The sequence below is a fragment of the Zingiber officinale genome, chromosome 3A, assembly GCF_018446385.1.
Source record: "Zingiber officinale cultivar Zhangliang chromosome 3A, Zo_v1.1, whole genome shotgun sequence".
In the NCBI taxonomy this organism is placed as follows: domain Eukaryota; kingdom Viridiplantae; phylum Streptophyta; class Magnoliopsida; order Zingiberales; family Zingiberaceae; genus Zingiber; species Zingiber officinale.
The window spans coordinates 102,422,432-102,443,184 of record NC_055990.1 but is presented as its reverse complement, the minus strand read 5'-3'; the positions used below and the strand labels follow the sequence as shown (position 1 = coordinate 102,443,184).

The 20,753-nt window shown below is 47.2% G+C and overlaps 1 protein-coding gene across 1 annotated transcript; it reads left to right on the top strand.

Moving 5' to 3' along the window:
* The first annotated feature begins 1,750 nt into the window (after positions 1 to 1,750).
* Positions 1,751 to 2,716, top strand: LOC122050544 (protein ELC-like). The gene has a single exon (XM_042611439.1). It carries the CDS (start codon positions 1,751 to 1,753, stop codon positions 2,714 to 2,716), a length of 966 nt encoding a protein of 321 aa, XP_042467373.1.
* Positions 2,717 to 20,753: the final 18,037 nt, after the last annotated feature.

Sequence of the window (20,753 nt, the reverse complement as noted above, 5' to 3'; positions counted from 1 at the left end):
CTGATAAATATCAATAAATAATATTATAGCATTTATAATTTTATAATTACTAAAATATTAGTATTTAATCTCTATTCAATATTATATTATAATAACATTCGGATTCATCAATATTAATAATATTATAATCACTCAGATATTCATGATTTAAATCTTAGCTATAATAAATTTATACAAAAATTTCTTAGAATACACAAAATATAACTAAAAAATGTTGGACTTTTGGACTGTTCACTACGAACGCTTCCCGATTTACCCTAGTAATCTGTGGAAAATTTCCGTAGGATCAAATCGATCATCCCAAACTCAACATTACCCAACCTAATTAATCATTTATATTAATAATATTATAGCACGATACACAAGTTAGCATAATTAGTATATATAAGTGATTGATTCAATATATCTTATGATTAATACTTAACGGATATAAAATATCTTAATGAGTATCTGGCCTACTTGTATCAAAGATTATTTAGTTAGGATAAATGCCCCTTATAATTTATCTCTTTTTAAAAGTATAGGATCATCCTAAAAGGACTGCTAAAATGACGATTTCATATTTTACTATAATATTAAATAATATTATAGTATAATAATTATAATTCATAACTCTTATAATATGGACACTTCATTTCTATCCAACACATATCAATATTATATTATAATAGCCACAAATCATAATTATTATAAGTCAATTTCAAAAAAGTAAAAACATATAAAAGGTGGGTGAGGGTGAAGTGGGACGCCCCATATTACCAAAAACAAGAGCACCCTTTCTTATATATTTTCTTTTACTTGTAATTTTTTATATATTTATATTCCATGTATTTGGAAGGTAATTATTTTGATTCCATAAAAGAAAGTATTGATAGATTTGGAGAGACAACTCAACGTCACAATTAACTATCAAGATAAATCTATAATCCAAATGACTCATCACTCCCATGGATGTCTAATTAACTATGAAAATATTTTATCGTTACACCGAAACTTAGGGAGCTTCGTTTACTTATATCGACTAATCTTGAGATGATCATAATTTGACTCTATAAAAATTTTTACCAGCTAATAGGATAAATTAAGAAGAAAAAGTAACTCATTAACTCAACGTTTTTAGATTAACTGTCCATTAAAAAAAATTATTCATTAATTCACCCAAGTTAGAATTCTATATCTGAACAACTAAAAATATTTTATGGCTGAACCCTTGCCTCCTGATAAAAAAAGTTAATTAAAATTTACTTATATTTAGTGTTACAAAGTCTGACCACCACATCAATCAATAATTACATTCCTTATATATAATCTCCTATTATCTATTATTTAAACATTATTTGAACCCCAATTATATACTGCACTTTAATCAGATATATATGATACAGTAAAAAGAATTTATACAGATATCTAATTATCATTTTATTACGAATGTTTCATTGTTAATACAGTTGATGCTTAATGCTACGAAACGATGTGTAGGTCAACGCGTCGTTTTTGTTGAATAATAAATGAGTCTCCGTCACCGTCCCGTTTCCTTCGCCAGACGCAACACAAGAAACTTCCATGGAGACGGCGAGAAATTGCGCACTCTTTCTGGACCAAGCTGTTGACATTTTGCTCGAGGTCTCCGTCTGTTGGCTCGCTCGATCGCTCGCCGCTTTATTTCTTCCGTCGCGACAAACAATTCCTTGTTAATAAATATCTTCACGCGTAACTCCATCCATCGATCGATCGATCGATCGGTCGGTCCATGGCCACCAGTACTCCGCAGTGGCCACCGGCGTCGCCGGCGGTGCACCAGTTCCTCACCGCGGCCCTCTCCCACCGCGGCCCCGCAGCCCTTCCCTACGCGGACGACGCCAGGTGGACAATCCACCACCACCTCGCCGCTCTCTCCCACGCCTTCCCCTCCCTCCGCCTCGACGCCGGCTCCTTCACCCACAACGATGGCCGCGCCGCCTTCCTCCTCCGCGCCGAGGGCCCTCTCCCCCTCGCCGCCGCCTCCTCCGCCGTCGCCGGCATCCACGTCACCATGTGGCTCCTCGAAGCCTACCCCTGCGCGCCGCCGGCAGTCTTTCTCACCTTCCCGCCCGGCACCGCAGTCAAGCGCCGCCACCCGCTGGTGGACCCCTGCGGCGCCGTCTCCGTCCCTTACCTCCGCGAGTGGCTCTTCCCCTACCACAACCTCGTCGACCTCGCCGGCTCCCTCGCCCGCCTCTTCTCCCAAGACCCCCCTTTCGCCGCCTCCCCCCGCGATCTCACCGCCGACGTCGCCAAAAAAGCTCTGCTTGACCTCGAGGACATGCAACAGAGCACCGCCTTGGAAACAGAGTCGTTGCTAGCCACGCAGACGCTGCTGAGGCAGCGGCGGGAGGAGCTCCGCCGGGGGTCGCGGGAGCTGGAGGCGGAGTTGGAGCTGCTGGAGCAGCAGCTGCAGATGGTGCGCATGAACACCGACGTGTTGGCAAGCTGGCGGCCGCCGTCAGCGAGGCCAGAAGTGAAGAACATCGACGAAGTGCTGGTGGCGGCGGACCCGCAGTCGAGGAGGGCGTTGGAGTGCACGGCGGCGGACATGGCGGCGGACGACGTGATGTACGCGCTGGACGAGGCGCTGAGGGAGGGACGCGTGGCGATCGCGGACTACTTGAAGAGCGTGCGGGCGGCGGCGAGGGAGCAGTTCTTCCATCGAGCCATGGCCATGAATTCTGCAGTGTAGTCGTCGTTTACTACGAACGATCCATTCCTCAAACTTGTCCTTCTATTTGTTTCTTTCTATGGGAGAGTCCGCGTACATAATACCATCACCATTAAAGGTATCATCTCTATTTTTTAATGCAAATTCATTAACTTAATACATTTACTTATAGATTTAAATTCATAGAATAACACTAATAAACGGTAGGGGGAAAAGCACTCTTTTTTAAAATATAAAGTACATCTCATTAGATGTAAAAAAAAAAAAACTCTTTAGTTTAAGGTTATTGTTACAATATATTTAGGATTTAGAGTTTATGATTTACTATTTAGTTTGATTAAAATGAAATAGACTATTTTCATATTATCATAATTATCAAAAAATTATTACACATTATAGCACCTAGTAGTTGCTATACACTTGCCCCCCCAAGAGTTGGCACATGGTAAATGCATAATAATTTACCTATAGTGGATAGTTCAGAGTCATAGGACATGTATCACCTGTATTCACCCCTCCATGCACTTAACATCCATGTTCCTAATAAATCTCCTTTCATTGACACGGGATAAATGCATCATTTGTGTTCATCCCTCCATGCACTTAACATCTATGCTCCTGATAAATTTCCTTTCATTGACATGGATCATCACGTGAAAGGCCGATAATGTTGTGGTTCTATATTTTTTTTAGTAATTGCTACACACTTGTAGTTAAATTCTAAATCCTAAATCTTGAACTATAAACACTATTGATCCGGTGGTAAGGATCGGGGGCCCACAGAGGAAGGGGTCAATGGCACGGGAGAGTCAAAGGTCCGACCGAGCAGGGAGGGATCTCCTGGCCGACCGGCCTGGGTAGACCCTGGGTCGGCACTAAGACAACTCAACCTCAGGTTGAGCTTCCGACGCTCACAAGCTCCTTTATAGAGGAACCGCTATGCCGAGTAGCTGAGCTGCTAGGCCGAACGGCAGAGCAACTAGTCAGTGCCCCATCTGAGTATATGACCGATCGACCGTCTCACCCGGTCAGAGGTGCGTGTATACCCTGGCGCCCGGGAGGCCGAGCGATCAGCCCGACCCGCCCGGTTAAAGACAAAGGGCTTAGAAGATGACAAAAGGGACAGCTAGTGATATCATTCTCGAGACGTCTACCGCCGACAAGCAACATGGTCGGCGGCGGGGCCGTACCAAGGATCGTACGGAGGAAGTTTCCGCTGCCATGACAGAGAGATGCTCAGACAATTGAGGTATGACGTCAGGCATGCTTTTCTGACACAGTCATTCCAAGGTATGCTTTGAGGGACGTGCATGCCTTGGGAAGCATGCACGCGCCTCTTCGGGGTCCTATATAAAGACCCCCGGACTTCGACGGAGGTATGATTTTTTTCTCCTATTCTATTGTAGCCACAGTCTTTATTTTGCCTCTGTCTCTTCTTAACATCGCCTGACTTGAGCGTCGGAGGGTCGTCGCTGGGAACTCCTTCCCGGCCCGACTTTGTTGCAGGTTCATCGAAGGCTACGTCACTGCGAAGATCACTGGGGAACAACAGAGAGCGCTACGTCCCCAGTTTCCATCGACTCAGCGCGCAGACAGGATCAAATTGGCGCCGTATGTGGGAACGCACCTGAATCTGAGCCGAGAAGATGGAAGAAGCTGGACACCAACTCATGGTAACGCTCTCTCCCGAGCAGCTCGAAGCACTCATCCAAGCGCGAGCCGCAAAGATGGTCGAGCAACAGCAGAAGGCCCAAGCAGAGAGGATAGCGCAACACGTCGCCTCGATCTCTGGAGGCCGAGCGACCATGGAGGACCGACCAGAACAATATTCTACGTGGGCTCAGAACAAAGGGCAGACCGTCACACCAGGAGACGCGCCGGCCGCCCCCATTCCATTTCATCGGGCATTGTTCCAGACTCCGTCGGAGCTGGCCCTAGCCAACCAGGGATCGTCCGATGAAGCGCCCGTGCGGGACGCTAAAAAGAGGAAAGCACCGCGTACAGAGTCATCCCCTGAGCGAGTCAATCACCAGTTCTCTGAGGCGATTTTACAAGACCCTCTTCCGAAGCATTACGCTCCAATATCGATCAGGGAATATAATGGCGTAACAGATCCAGACGATCATCTTGGTAAGTTCAATAACGCTGATACTCTTCATCAATACACTGACGGGGTCAAATGCAGAGTCTTCCTCACTACATTATCCGGCTCGGCTCTGTTGGATCGAGACGCGCTAGAGGGGGGGTGAATAGCGCTCGCGGCTAAATCGTTCGATTATCGAAATCGTAAAATGTTCGTCGAGTAATTAAAGCAGTGGAATAAAGGAAACAAACACAAGAACACGATCGTTTACTTCGTTCGGAGCCTAGGTCGACACCTACTCGAAAGCCCGCGATCCTTGATCGCTTTCCGTGGGCAACAACTATAAGCTCGTATGAATATTACAAACTAATTACAAATGTAACTGCAATTAAGATTATACCGACAACAGTAGTAGAAAAGAAATCTGAGCTCCGGGTCGTCGGAATGTTGCAACAGCACTTCGGAAGCAATACTTGAGCAGAACACAGCAAAATGGAAGCTTGGAAGTTGTTGTTCTTCAATGCTGCTCGAAGTCCCCTTATAAAGGGCATCCAAGGCGCCTTGGAAGCCTCCGAAGGCGCCTTCATAGCTCCGAGTCCACCGTGCAGATGAGCGCTGACCAGTTTGCGCTTATCACCTTTGAGGGCGCCTTCAAGGGTCTTTAAGGCGCCTTCCAAGGCGCCTCCAGAGCCAGCTGAGGCGCATTCAACCCTGTTTCACGGCCAGGTCAGCTTTTGTACCCGAGGCGCCTTCAAGCTCCATGGAGGCGCCTTGGACACTGTTCATCCGAGAAGAACTTCATTTCTTTGTACCTACAAGATGTGTTAGTCCCAAACAATATTCTGCAAACACAAAATTAGCATAAACAACAGTATGAATATGATAAAAATATTCTGACAGTCTCCGGACTGTCCGGGTCTGACTTCGGATTTCCAACCGGAAACCCTAGGTCGGCCCGACGCCTACTGTTCCCTCTACGGGGAAGCGTCCTCACCTACTCCACTCAGGAGATTTACCTGTTGTCAGTCGATCCTCCAGATCGACTGGACTTTTGCTCAGCACTCGACGCTTCCGGACTTTCTGCTGGACATCCGCTTCCCGGCTAGTCCAGTCTTTCACCTGGTTCGCGACACCAGGACTTTCCACCTAGGGTTACCACCCCCTAGGACTTTTGCCTGAAGTCATCGACTTGCCAAGACTTTCCGCATAGGGTTACCACCCCCTATAACCTAGGGTTACCACCCCCTAGGGTTTTCCCTTTGCCTAACCGCAGCTAGGACTTTCCTGAAATCCTCAAGCAGACTTGTTAGATTACAAAACACCTTAACTTTGAATCCTTTGCCATTATCAAAACACGAGTTCCATCGTCAGATGTTTCCCGCACCAACAATCTCCCCCTTTTTGATTATGGCAACTCAAATTCAAAGTTAAGTAAACAAACGAATAGATGAACACTTTTAACACACGCAAATTTGTTAAGAATAGATGAACACTTTTAACACAGCAAATTTGCTAAAGTAAACCCTACGAATTTAAAGTTTAGCGCCAACTATGTGCTCCCCCTTAACTGTTGCTCCCCCTTTTATATTTTAAATTTGAATTTTACATTTTTGCTACTCTCCCCCTTTGCCATATATCAAAAATAAGCAAGTATAGTTATTTGAATAACTAGATTTTGAGACTATTTGATAGTCATTTCTTATTTTTAGCTAAGTGAAAAGATGGTGTTAGCTCTTTGGAAACTTAGTTAACATTATAAAATTGTTAGGAAGTGGATCTTTTTGATAGATTTTAAAAGCTAGTAAAAATATAATTCTTGCTTAGGAGAAAAGTTTAAAATTGAAGTGGAATCTTTGAAGGTTATGAGTTTAGTTTTGAAAAATTGTGTTGGAATATACAAAGTTAGATTTCAAAGTTAGCTAAGTTTAACAAAGTTTGAAAATTAAGATTGGAACTTAGCTTAGCTCTTTACAAGTATTGAATTTTGAAAACTATAGTTTAGGTTAACAGTAAACTTATCTTAAGTTTCAACAATATTTAAATTTTAGGACAAGGAGGGAGTAATGTAGCTAAAAATTTGGTTTAGGTTATTCATTCAAATTCAGTTGGTCCTATTGTGGTATCCACAATACGACGCTTCCTATTGTTGACATTATACAAGAAAAAATTGCAAAACTAGCAAAGAATGTAGGAAATAAATGATTGAAAAGGGTTTAGGTTATACCTAGGAGGCATAGCTAGGAATGAAAGGGAATGAGACGGGTAGAAGGCGCCTTGGTTGGGAAGAGTCCGAAGAAATTTGCTTGCGGCAGAACGCGAACACGAACAGAAAAACACTTTTGTTCGTGACTAAAGGGAAGGCTTAAGGCGCCTTAAGAGGACTTTAGGGTGCCTTTGGAGGCGCCTTAAGGGGTTCCTTAAGGCGCCTTAAGTAGGCGGCGGGAAATTTCCCACCGCTACTTGAGGGCGCCTCCTCCTTGAGGGAGGCGCCTTCATGTGCCACGTGTTCCTATTTTTTTTTTTATTATTGAATTGGTTTAAAATCAACACATATTTTACATGATTTAGGTTAATTAAATTTTGACAAATAATTTTGAAATTTAGGTTTTAAAAATAATTTTGAAATTTGATTTTTAAAATAATTTTGAAATTGAGTTTTAAAATGATTTTTGAAATTGAGTTTTAAAATAATTTTGAAATTGAGTTTTAAAATGATTTTGAAATTGAAGTTTTAAAATAATTTTGAAATTGAAGTTTTTAAAATGATTTTAAAATTTAGTTTTTAAATGATTTTGAAATTTAGTTTTAAAATGATTTTGAAATTGATTTTTAAAATAATTTTGAAATTGAGTTTTAAAATAATTTTGAAATTGAAGTTTTAAAATGATTTTGAAATTTAGTTTTAAAATGATTTTGAAATTTAGTTTTAAAATAATTTTAGTTTTGTTAATTAAAGATAATTTAATTGTTGATTAACTTGATTTAAGTTTAAATCAATTTTCATAGTTTAATTTTTTAGTCATCTCACCCGATCTAAATTGTCAATCAGAGAATCCTATAATTGTTGTGAGATGAATTATTGTTGAAATTAAGGGTCTGGTTGAACTTTGTGTTAGATTCAGGTTTAGCTTTGGGTTCAATAAGTAAGCATTGTTTGGATAAACTTCTGGGTTATGGTGAGTCACAAGGAGCTCATTAAAGTAACCATGCCTTCGAGGTTTCCCAAATAGTCCTACCCATTGAACTTAATACTAATCCTTGGTCTAACTAGTTAGGATCCATTTAAGGGTAGCTTCGGTCAGTTCCACTTGGCCAAATGCACCAGGTCGAAGCCATATCTTCCTAGACATGCGATGCACAAGCTTCCCTAACGTACTATCATCCAAAAACTTCACCAGTACTGTGGTTCAAGTTTAACTTAGCCTGTTTTAATCTAACCTTAATTACCCTGCCGGGTAATGTACTCTTGTTTTACCCATTTCGGGTAGATTAGGTTCAATTACCCTGTCGGGTTGTTCAGTTGGAGGTGCCAGCTAGTTTGGATCCTCCATCTATTTTTGAATTTTGAATCTATAAGTTAATTTCGAATTTTTAATTTGATTTTGAATTTTGAATTTTGAATTTATAATTTAATTTTGAATTTTTAATTTGATTTTGAATTTTAAATTTTAAATTTTTAAGATCATTTTTCTTTTAGCTCCCCTGGATCATAGCCTCGATATGGTCTATCGAGGTAGTGTATTTGATCCTTCGGAACCCAGTATTGGCCAAGTCCAACTTGATTGATCAATTTGGACTTGGGGACCCATGCTTGGACTGAATTACTACTTTGTTTATTTATTAAGGATAAATAAGGTCTATATTTACTTTTATATCCTAGCCCAGTTCTGTTGTAGACGGCTCTTTGTGTCCCAAGAATTAGGTCCAGATTCTTGGAGCCCAGAGAAAACCGTTCTAAGGTATTTTTAAAATCTTTTACCTGATTTTTCAAACTAGAATTTTCTTCCTCAAGTTTTTGAACTTGAGTTGAATTTCCAGTCTGAACTTGATCAGGTAAGGATTTAGTGTTAGTCACTTCTTTAAGGACAGCTACTTCCTTTAGAAGTGATTTAATCCTAAGGTTTGACTTAGCTAACTTGCGTAATAAATAATTGGCTAAATTATTAAGCTTCGGAATACTTACAGTGGAGTCTGGCCCTTCGGAAACGGATGCGGATCCGTGGCTTTGCTCGGAGTCGGCCTCTGACTTGCTCTCGCTCTCGACGATCTGGTCCCGGGCCATCAGTGCGAGTAAACTCGTTTGATCGAGTTCGTCGTCGTCCTCCTCCGAAGAAGATTCGTCCCAGGTTGCCTTCAGGGCCTTCTTTCTTCTTTGCTTTTTGACTTCCTTTTGGTTGGGGCAGTTGGCTTTGATGTGCCCCTTCTGGTTGCACCCGTAGCAAGTAACTTCAAACTTTACCTTCGAGCTAGGTTGGGCCTCCTTGGATTGTACTGCCTTCTTCAGGTTTTTCTTGTTGAAGCCCTTCTTCTTCTTGTAGAGCTTCTTCACGAGGTTCACTAGTTCGCTGGTCAGTTCGTCTTCTGAATCTTCTGAGTCAGGTTCGTCTTCTGATTCCGGTTCAATTTTTCGTCAGGATCTCGGTTCGCGTGTTCGACTAGTACCTGCAAGCAAAGCTATACCTTTCTCGGATGGTTGTGCATTAGTTTGTTCATGAAGTTCAAATTCACTAAATAATTCATCTAATTTTAAGGAAGACAAATCCTTGGAAACTTTGTAGGCATCTACCATCGATGTCCACAATGTACTCCTAGGAAACGAGTTAAGAGCATACCTTATAATGTCCCTATTTTCTACCTTCTGCCCGATTCCATGAAGGGAGTTCAGAATATCTTGAATTCGAGCGTGTAACGAACTTGCCGTCTCGCCTTCCTGCATTTTTAAATTGTATGGTTTATTAAGTAATAAATCACGCTTACTTACCTTGGTTTCCGAGGTGCCTTCGTGAAGTTCGATCAGTTTTTCCCACAGCTCCTTTGCGGAAAAGAACGGACCGACACTGTTGAGCTCTTCCTTGGTAAGACCGCACTGGATGGTGCAGGTGGCTTTGGCGTCGGCTTCCACCTTTTTGATAAAGGCTGGCTCCCAGTTCTCACAGGATGTAGGCTTGCCGTCTGCATCAGTTGGTAATTGCAGTCCTGTCTTGACTATCATCCAGGTGTCGAACTGGATCTTCAGATATATCTCCATTCGCCCCTTCCAATATCCGAAGTCTTCTCCGGAAAATAGTGGGGGACGAACAGTGCTATATCCTTCTTGTTGGGCCATTTAGATCTGGAAAAACACAAACAAGAAAATATATTCCAAGACTGAGTCTTGGATTAGTAGTGCGGGAAGAAGAAGAAAAAATAACGAGCTCAAGTGGTATTAACCAACCTTGAGCAACACCGATTTGAAAAGAATTAGAATTTTAGCTGCTTAGTTAATTTCTAATTGACTCCGAAAGAAAAATAAACAAAATACCACGAAAAAAAATTATTTTGAATGGTGGTTGCACCAATTCAAAACAACCCCGCTTTAATACCAATTGTTGAATCGAGACGCGCTAGAGGGGGGGTGAATAGCGCTCGCGGCTAAATCGTTTGATTATCGGAATCGTAAAATGTTCGTCGAGTAATTAAAGCAGCGGAATAAAGGAAACAAACACAAGAACACGGTCGTTTACTTCGTTCGGAGCCTAGGTCGACTCCTACTCGAAGGCCCGCGATCCTTGATCGCTTTCCGTGGGCAACAACTATAAGCTCGTATGAATATTACAAACTAATTACAAATGTAACTGCAATTAAGATTATACCGACAACAGTAGTAGAAAAGAAATCTGAGCTCCGGGTCGTCGGAATATTGCAACAGCACTTCGGAAGCAATACTTGAGCAGAACACAGCAGAATGGAAGCTTGGAAGTTGTTGTTCTTCAATGCTACTCGAAGTCCCCTTATAAAGGGCATCCAAGGTGCCTTGGAAGCCTCCGAAGGTGCCTTCATAGCTCCGAGTCCACCGTGCAGATGAGCGCTGACCAGTTTGCACTTATCACCTTTGAGGGCGCCTTCAAGGGTCTTTAAGGCGCCTTCCAAGGCGCCTCCAGAGCCAGCTGAGGCGCCTTCAACCCTGTTTCGCGGCCAGGTCAACTTTTGTACCCGAGGCGCCTTCAAGCTCCATGGAGGCGCCTCAGACACTGTTCATCCGAGGAGAACTTCATTTCTTTGTACCTGCAAGATGTGTTAGTCCCAAACAATATCCTGTAAACACAAAGTTAGCATAAACAACAGTATGAATATGATAAAAATATTCTGACAGTCTCCGGACTGTCCGGGTCTAACTTCGGATTTCTAACCGGAAACCCTAGGTCGACCCGACGCCTACTCTTCCCTCTACGGGGAACGTGTCCTCACCTACTCCACTCAGGAGATTTACCTGTTGCCAGTCGATCCTCCAGATCGACTGGACTTTTGCTCAGCACTCGACGCTTCCGGACTTTCTGCTGGACATCCGCTTCCCGGCTAGTCCAGTCTTTCACCTGGTTCGCGACACCAGGACTTTCCACCTAGGGTTACCACCCCCTAGGACTTTTGCCTGAAGTCATCAACCTGCCAAGACTTTCCGCATAGGGTTACCACCCCCTATGACCTAGGGTTACCACCCCCTAGGGTTTTCCCTTTGCCTAACCGCAGCTAAGACTTTCCTGAAATCCTCAAGCAGACTTGTTATATTACAAAACACCTTAACTTTGAATCCTTTGCCATTATCAAAACACGAGTTCGATCGTCGGATGCTTCCCGCACCAACAGGCTCAATGCTGGTTCCAGAGGTTGCCTGACGGATCAATTAAGAGCTTCAGAGATTTCCGAACGGCGTTCCTCCATCACTTTGCCAGCAGCCGACGCTATCAAAAGACTAGCGTCAGCCTATTTTCCATGAAGCAAGGCCCGAAAGAAACTCTCCGAGCCTACATCCAGCGCTTCAACCAAGCAGCTATGGGCATCCCCACGGTCTCGTCTGAGACAATGATGCATGCTTTTACATAAGGCTTAGTCGATGGAGACTTCTTCTGCTCGCTCATCAGGAAATCGCCTCGCGACTACGACCACATGCTGAAAAAAGCGAGTGAGTACATTAACGTGAAGGAAGCACAAGCGGCCCGAAAGAAGGAAGCGCTGGGTGAACCCCCATCCCAAACCAAACGGAGAACTCATATCAACCAGCAACCACCAAAAGGGTCACGTGCCGAGGGGATGAGGCCACCTCAAGATTTCAGATCGCCCACCGTTCAGCACATTGCGGCCGAGCGGCCTCAACAAAAGGGCAAGGTATGGACGCCCATGTTTTGCAAAATCCATCAATCAACCACCCATAATACTCGAAATTGTCGAAGTCTCCTCCCGGTCAGCCAACCTGAGCTGAGGATCTATCGTCGCCGGTCACCTTCACCGGACAGGCGAACACAGTATCAGCACGCCGAGCGGCGAATAGTTCGGCGCTCACCCGCGCGACACCATCATCAACAGCAACAGCGCCAGCCAAGGGCCAGCCCCCGAGCCACCCACGAGCAAGCCAGACCGTCTGCTCGAGAGGAAGAAAATAGAAGTAATTCCGCTCGGGGGGAAATTAATATCATCGTCGGGGGGCCAACAAGTGGGGACTCCAACCGAGTCCGCAAGTCATACGCCCGACGATTGGAAATACATGCTGTGGGATGCAGCCAAGAGAGGGCGAGCGGGCCGACAATTAGCTTTGGTCCTAGCGACCTCGCGGGAGTCGAAGTTCCGCACGATGACGCCCTCATCATCCAAGTAGTAATAGCAAACTATACTATTCACCGCATCTTTATTGACACAGGGAGTTCGGTCAACATAATCTTCAAGAAGGCGTTCGACCAGCTCCAAATCGACAGGGCAGAGCTACTACCAATGACCACGCCCTTGTTCGGATTCACGGGGAACGAGGTTCAGCCAGTCGGTCAGATTAAGTTGGCCATTTCGCTCGGGGAAGAGCTACTCAAAAGAGCGCGGACTGCTGACTTCATCGTTGTAGACGCTCCCTCTGCATACAACGTCATTTTGGGCCGACCGGCTCTCAACGAGTTTCGAGCGGTTGTCTCAACTTTCTACCAGAAGATTAAATTATCCATGGAAGACCCGGTGGGAGAAGTTAAAGGCGACCAGTTGGCAGTGCGACGTTGTTATGTGGAGATGGTGCGAGCAGAGGCGAGATCCGCTCGGAAGGCCCCTCGTATCAAGGTAAATACTATAACCGAGAAGCCGTCTACTTTTGTTTATGAAGAAAATGAGGAGGTACAGATTCATCCAGCTCGATCGGAGGCCACGACGTTCATGGCCTCCAACCTGGAGGCAAGCCAGAAGGAGGAGCTGACCAGGTGTCTCCAACAAAACCACGATGTCTTCGCTTGGTCGACGCATGAGCTGCCGGGAATCTAGCCGAGCGTCGCACAGCACGAGCTACATGTCCGGCCAGACGCTTGGCCTGTCAAGCAGAGGAAGCGGAACTATAGTGCCAAGCAAAACTTCATCATACGGGCGGAAGTCGAGAAGCTTCTGGAGGCCGACCACATACGCGAGGTGCAGTTCCCAAGCTGGCTCGCAAATGTGGTGCTAGTCTCCAAGCCCGGCAACAAATGGAGAGTTGCATCGACTTCCGCGACCTGAACAGGGCGTGTCTAAAGGATTTTTACCCACTGCTCCGGATTGACCAAATGGTGGATTCGACCGCCGGGTGCGAACTGATATGCATGCTGGATGCATATCAGGGTTATCACCAGGTGTCACTCGCCCGGGAGGATCAAGAGAAGGTCAGTTTCATCACGGCGGACGACACTTATTGCTACAACGTCATGCCGTTCGGACTGAAGAACGCGGGGGCTACGTACCAGCGACTCATGAACAGGGTGTTCCGAAAGCAGATCGGGCGAAACCTAGAGGTATATGTTAATGATATACTCATTAAATCATTCCGAACGCCGACCTCTGTGCAGATATAGAGGAAACTTTCCAGACATTACGGGCGTACGGGATCAAGTTGAACCCGCAGAAGTGCCTGTTCGGAGCAAAAAGTGGTCGTTTCCTAGGCTACATAGTCACCGAGCGAGGCATTGAGGCCAACCCCAGCAAGGTCAAAGCGCTACAGGATATGCCGCCGCCCAAAAACTTGAAGAAAGTTTAGCGCCTTACGGGCCGCATAACAACGCTATACCGGTTCATCTCCCGGACGGCCGATCGGAGCATGCCCTTCTTCAAGATCCTGCGCCGGGCAACCAAATTCCAATGGGACGAGGAGTGTGACCGAGGGTTCGAAGAATTGAAGACCTACCTAAACTCATTACCTGTATTAGCAAAGCCTTCTGTCGGCGAGCCTCTCCGCATTTATTTGTCGTCAACCGAGCACGCGGTCGGTTCAGCGCTAGTTCGGCAGAACGACGAAGAACAGCCGGTGTATTTCCTTAGTCACATTCTAAAGGATGTTGAGTCCCACTATACTGGTCTTGAGAAGCTTGCTTTCACACTTGTTCTAGCCGCTCGAAGGCTCCGACCCTATTTCCTGGGGCATACGATCATCGTCATGACAAATAACCCCTTAAGCCGAGTTCTGCTGAACCCTGAAGCGTCCGAGCGGCTGATCAAATGGGCCACAGAGCTTAGCGAGTTCGACATACAGTATCAGCCCCGGACGACAATCAAGGCACAATCGTTGGCAGACTTCATCACTGAGGTACAGAATCCCGAGCCCGAAGTCACCTGGAAGGTGTATGTAGATGGATCGTCCACTCGGCAAGGAAGTAGAGTAGGGGTGCTGCTGGTCTCCCCCCATGGAGAGCGAATGCACCTATCCATACGGTTGGACTATAAAGCAACCAACAATGAAGCGGAGTATGAGACGTTTATAGCAGGTTTGCAGGCTGCTCGGCATGTGGGAGCTAGCAATGTTTTAATTCATTCAGACTCACAGTTGGCCGCTCAGCAACTTTCGGGAGCATTTGAGATAAGCAACATTAGGCTAAAGCTTTATGCAGAAGCCTTCGCCAAACTAAGGGCCGGTTTCCGAGAGGTGGTGGTACAGAAGATCCCCCGCGCGGCTAATCAGGCTGCAGATGAACTGGTTAAGCTGGCCAGTTCGATATCACCAATCATCATTGAGCAGCCAGTCGAGCAAGTGTCCCTGGTCGCTCACATTGATCAGATGGAGGGACTCACATTCCCAAATGACTGGCGAACGGCGATAACCGAGTTTCTGAAGTCCGGAACAACGTCGCCCGATCGGTCGGAGGCACATCTGCTCAGAAGAAGAGCTGGTCGGTTCGTCCTCATTGGCGACCAGCTCTACAAAAAGGCGTTCTCCAGGCCTCTGCTTAAATGCGTCGACCCGGAGGATGTGGACTACATTTTGCAAGAAGTACACCAAGGCTCATGTGGCGGGCATCCGAGCAACCGTTCGTTGGCGAGGAAGATTCTTTTGGCCGGCTATTTTTGGCTGACTTTACAGGAGGACGTCGCCCGACAGTCGCCACATGCTTATCCTGCCAATGGCACCACAATTTCTCACATCGTCCTGCGGAAGAATTAAAAACTTCCACGGTGTCCTGCCCGTTCGATCAATGGGGCATGGACATTGTGGGATCATTTCCAATGGCGATTGGACAACGAAAGTTCTTGCTAGTAGCAGTGGACTATTTTTCCAAGTGGATTGAAACCGAGCCGCTAGCTAAAATAACCGAGGAAATGGTTAAGAAATTTATATGGCAGCATAACATTTGTCGGTTCTGCATCCCACGACGGCTCATCTCCGATAATGGAAGGCAGTTCACGGGTCAGCAGCTCAAGGAATGGTGCGAGGGGTACGACATTCAGCAAGCCTTCACCTCTGTAGCATATCCCCAAAGTAACGGGCAAGCCGAAGTCACCAATCGGGAGATCTTACGAGTTCTCCGGGCTCGGCTCGACCATGAACGTGGCAGTTGGGTCGACGAGCTGCCCGGGGTATTATGGGCGCTCCGAACGATGCCCAAGGAAGGAACAGGAGCGACCCCCTTTCACCTGGTGTACGGTGGGGAAGTCATCGTCCCGGTAGAAGTCGAGGTAGAATCCGACCGGATCGAAGTCTACGACGAGAACAATGCTGAGCGGAGGTATTTGAAGCTGGACTTGGTGGATGAGACGCGAGCCAAAGCCGTCGTTCGATTGATGGCGTATCGGCAGAGGATGAAGCAAAACTACAACAAACGTGTAGTTCCTAGATCTTTTCAGGTCGGGGATCTCGTCTGGAAGAAAGTCAAGCCGGTCGGCGACGTGACCAAGCTGGGAGCTCCTTGGGCCGGGTCATTCAAGATTGTTGAAAAGCTCCGTTTGGGCGCCTATTACCTCGACGATGAAGACGGACGAAAGCTAGAGCGACCGTGGAACGCAAATCACCTTCAGTCGTACCGAGCTGGATGAAAGGTGTGCTATTGTAACTCATAATGTTCAATTTTGTTGTATCTTTTGACCGCAGGAGTAAAGTCAAAAGGAGCAATTTATGTCGAATGAAGACCGTCGAGCGGCGACGTTAAATCCCAGAGTCAGACCGGCGACTATAAAAATCCCGACTTGAAGATCGTCGAGCGGCGACGTTAAATCCCAGAGTCGGACCATCGACTATAAAAACCCCGGCTTGAAGACCGTCGAGCGGTGACATTAAATTCCAAAGTCGGACCGGCGACTATAAAAACCCCGGCTTGAAGACCGTCGAGCGACGACGTTAAATCCCAGAGTCGGACCGACGACTATAAACCTTTTAGCCCGAAGACCTTCGAGCAGCGACGTTAAATCCCAGAATCAGACCGGCGACTATAAAAACCCCTGCTTGAAGACCGTCGAGCGACTACGTTAAATCCCAGAGTCGGACCGACGACTATAAAAACCCCAGCTTGAAGACCGTCGAGCGGTGACGTTAAATCCTAGAGTCGGACCGACGACTATAAACCTTCCGGCCCCAAGACCGTTGAGCGGCGACGTTAAATCTCAGAGTCGGACCGGTGACTATAAAAACCCCGGCTTGAAGACCGTCGAGCGGCGACGTTAAATCCCAGAGTCGGACTGGCGACTATAAACCCTCCGGCGTGAAAACCGTCGAGCGACGACGTTAAATCCCAGAGTCGGACCAGCGACTATAAACCCCCCCCCCGGGCCCGAAGACTACCGAATATCACTCGGGAAGAATGCGTGCGAAGAAGTAACATTAACAGAGTCGGAATTTTATATTGACTCGTCATATAAAAATAATACAGTCAAATTGGTTGAAAGTCAGATTAAAGCGGATAATTTTAACTCGCAGAACGGCGAGCATACAGATGCAGCTTCAAAATATAAAAACAAAGACAAAATAAAAACGCTCCTCACTCCAGGGCATCAAAGATGAGCTCGGGGATGGTTTCTAAAAGGTCGGCAAAGTCTTTAGGAGGGATAGAGGCCGTCTCTGGGAGTTGACCCTTAGCCTTCAAATAAATAGTTGTCGCCCGGATGGCTTCCTCAAAGGCCAGGACTAGCCGATCGCTAAACTTCTCGCCAAATTCGTCCGAGCGGAAGTAGTTCTGCTTCAGCACCGCGAAGCGGCCTGATTCACCGTCCTGATATTCCTTTAATGCAGCTCGGGCAGCATCGAGAGCGTCTTGGAGATCCTTCTTATCTCCTTGAAGTTTAGCTTCAGCAGCCGATCGGCTTTCTCGCTCGGTGGATAGCAGGTCGGCTAATTCTTTGAAGCGCTCGGGCCTGCACATTCTTGGCTTCTAGATCGGTGACAACCCTATTCTTTCTGTTAGTGGCCAGCTTGATCTCCTGGTCATGGGACTTAACCTGGGCTTCAAGCCCAGCAACCCTGGTTTCCAAGCCAAAGGACTTATGCCGCTCGCCCGCAAGCAGTTTCTCCGCCTTGGTCAGCTCGGACCGAAGCGTAGCGTACGAAGGCCCCTGAGCCGGCGCCCCTCCAGAAATTTGGAGTTTCTTCAACTCTTCCTCTAGCGCAGCTAGGCGGTTGCTGACCGCGATGTTCTCTACCCAGTTCTGCGCTTAGATGAAATAACATCAAGAACCAAGTTAAATAGTCATGCAGTGTGTTAAGAAGCTTACCCCGGTAGCTTACTGCAAGTGGCTGTCGCCGAGCTGGCCATGAGTCATCAAGGCAACGCGGGCCCTCGCATCCTCCCATATCTTGGTGAGCGGTCCACGGATAGTGATCTGATGCTTCGGGGCGACTGGCCGATCAACCACCAGAAGAAATTCTTCTGTTGGGAGATGGAGGACGGCCTTAACCACTCGACGGCCGCTCGGATCCGACTGGGCTGAAACTGCGTGGCCAGACGATTCGCCGAACGGGGCGGAGATTATACCAGAGCGCCTAAGTCAAAGATGAGCTCATGGCTGGGAACTGACGGGCTATGCTCCAAGGGAAGCCACAGGTAGATCTAGCTGGGAGGGAGTGCGGTTCGAAGATATGGCCTCGACTGAAGCGGGGCCAGCGTGATTGCGGCAGAGGGGGTGCTGGCCTTCTCTGTCACCGGTTCCACAGATGTAGCTGATTGGGTGTGGAGATCCGTCCGGCGCCGTTTGCGTATTATCAATGGGGAGTCTTCGGCCGAGTGCCCCGCTTCTTCCTATGCTGGTTGTCCGGCAGACGAGATAGCATCACCGACCGGTGTCATTTGCAGGGATCTGAACGGCCGACTCTCCGACCACAGGTGGAGCTTCTTCGCTTTCACCCTCGTGTGAGCCGACCGGGGCGATGCCCAGATCGGCCATCTCCTTAGCAGCCGCCGCCTCTACCTCGACAGCTTTCAACCTCATTCGATCAGTAGCCTTGGCACGCCACATAATGTCGACTTCATAAAAGAAGAATAAATCAGTTAGACCAAAAGGAAGGGGGGCGAGGAAAATGCTTACCCATGCTGCTCGGAAGCTTCGTTTGGATCGGGCTCAATCCGAATATGTACAGCACGCCCTCGTAGAGCAGCTTGTGGATGTTGAATCTCTGCCCGGCCAGCAGATTGGCTGCGTGGAGGTAAGCTGGCTGGCTCTTGTATTTGTCAAGGTCCGGCGGGCTCGGCACAGTGGTCTGCCATTTAGTATGGAAAGATGGCCGCTCGGGAAAACGAAGGTAGAAGTAGTTCTCTTTCCAATGCTTGTTCGAGGTCGGCATCTTGTCGAAGAAAACAAGACCGATCCGCGATTGGAAGAGAAAAGTGGCCCACTCAGACCAAAAGGAAGGGGGGCGAGGAAAATGCTTACCCATGCTGCTCGGAAGCTTCGTTTGGATCGGGCTCAATCCGAATATGTACAGCACGCCCTTGTAGAGCAGCTTGTGGATGTTGAATCTTTGCCCGGCAAGCAGATTGGCTACGTAGAGGTAATCTGGCTGGCTCTTGTATTTGTCAAGGTCCGGCGGGCTCGGCACAGTGGTCTGCCATTTAGTATGGAAAGATGGCCGCTCGGGAAAACGAAGGTAGAAGTAGTTCTCTTCCCAATGCTTGTTCGAGGTCGGCATCTTGTCGAAGAAAACAAGACCGATCCGCGATTGGAAGAGAAAAGTGGCCCACTTAGACTGTTTGGGATAATAGAAGTAGCGGAAGGTTTTGGGGACTAAGAGGATGTCGTGCAGCCTAAAGAGGACAACTGCCCACACAGCAACTTAAAGGAGTTAGGTACGAGTTGGCCGAGCGGGAGGCGGAAGTAGTTGCACACCTCAAGGATGAACGGATGAATAGGAAAACGTAGGCCGGCCACAAACTGGTCTCGAAAAAAGCAAACAGTGCCGGTCGGAGGGTCGTGTGGCCGATCGGAGGGTGTGGCTAGTATTAGTTCGTGGTCACCTCAAGGATCACCGGAGTGCAGAGAAACGAGTTCGTCGGAACACTGAACGAGACTAAGCGAAAGCCCTCGGATGCACACGCACGATAACGCGAAGCGGCTGGGAAAGAGGAGATGCCCTTATAAACGTTGGGCTCGATCGACCGGAGCCGTCTGATCCAGGTCACGAGATCCGAGGAGCGAATCCGACCGTCGAATTCGAAAAGCCAAAGGTCACATCAACCCTGACAGCTCGAGCGAGCGGTGACGGTTGCGCGACCACGTGGCACCCGCTCACAGGTCACATTTAATGAACACCATTATGTGGGCATGGTCGCGTGCTCAGCCTTAATGGCGTTGATTTGCACAAATCCCGAGGAGTTTCTAGGGATACCGACATTGACCACTGTCGGAGCGGTGTGACAACCACTGGCAAACAAAATTTGCCAAGTGCTAACCGGTGATGTGCCGATCGGCATCACCCATTTGCGTAGTCCCCGATCGGATAAACGCTAACATCAACAGCCGAGTGGCAGACACGCCACCTAGCCAACAGTCCAGTCAGTCGAACTTGCCGCCTCCTTCGACTAGACTTGAAGAGAAGACATGTGATCCAGTGGTAAGGATCGGGGGCCCATAGAGGAAGGGGTCAATGGCACAGGAGAGTCAAAGGTCCGGCCGAGCAGGTTGGAATCTCCTGGTCGACCGGCCTGGGTAGACCCCGGGCCGGCACTAAGACAGCTCGACCTCGGGTTGAGCTTTCGACGCTCACAAGCTCCTTTATAGAGGAACCGCTATGCCGAGTAGCTGAGCTGCTAGGCCGAACGGCAGAACAACTAGTCAGTGCCCCATCCAAGTATATAACCGATCGGCCATCTCACCCGGTCAGAGGTGCGTGTATACCCTGGCGCCCGGGAGGCTGAGAGATCAGCCCGACCGGCCTGGTTAAAGACAAAGGGCTCAGAAGAGGACAAAAGGGGCAACTAGTGATATCATTCTCGAGACGTCTGCCGCCGACAAGCAGCATGGTCGGCGGTCCGATCGTACCAAGGATCGTACAGAGGAAGTTTACGCTGTCATGACAGAGATATGCTC

Coding starts and splice junctions, on each gene's coding strand:
- LOC122050544 (XM_042611439.1), top strand. CDS start 1,751: ATGGCCACCAGTACTCCGCAGTGGCCACCGGCGTCGCCGGCGGTGCAC.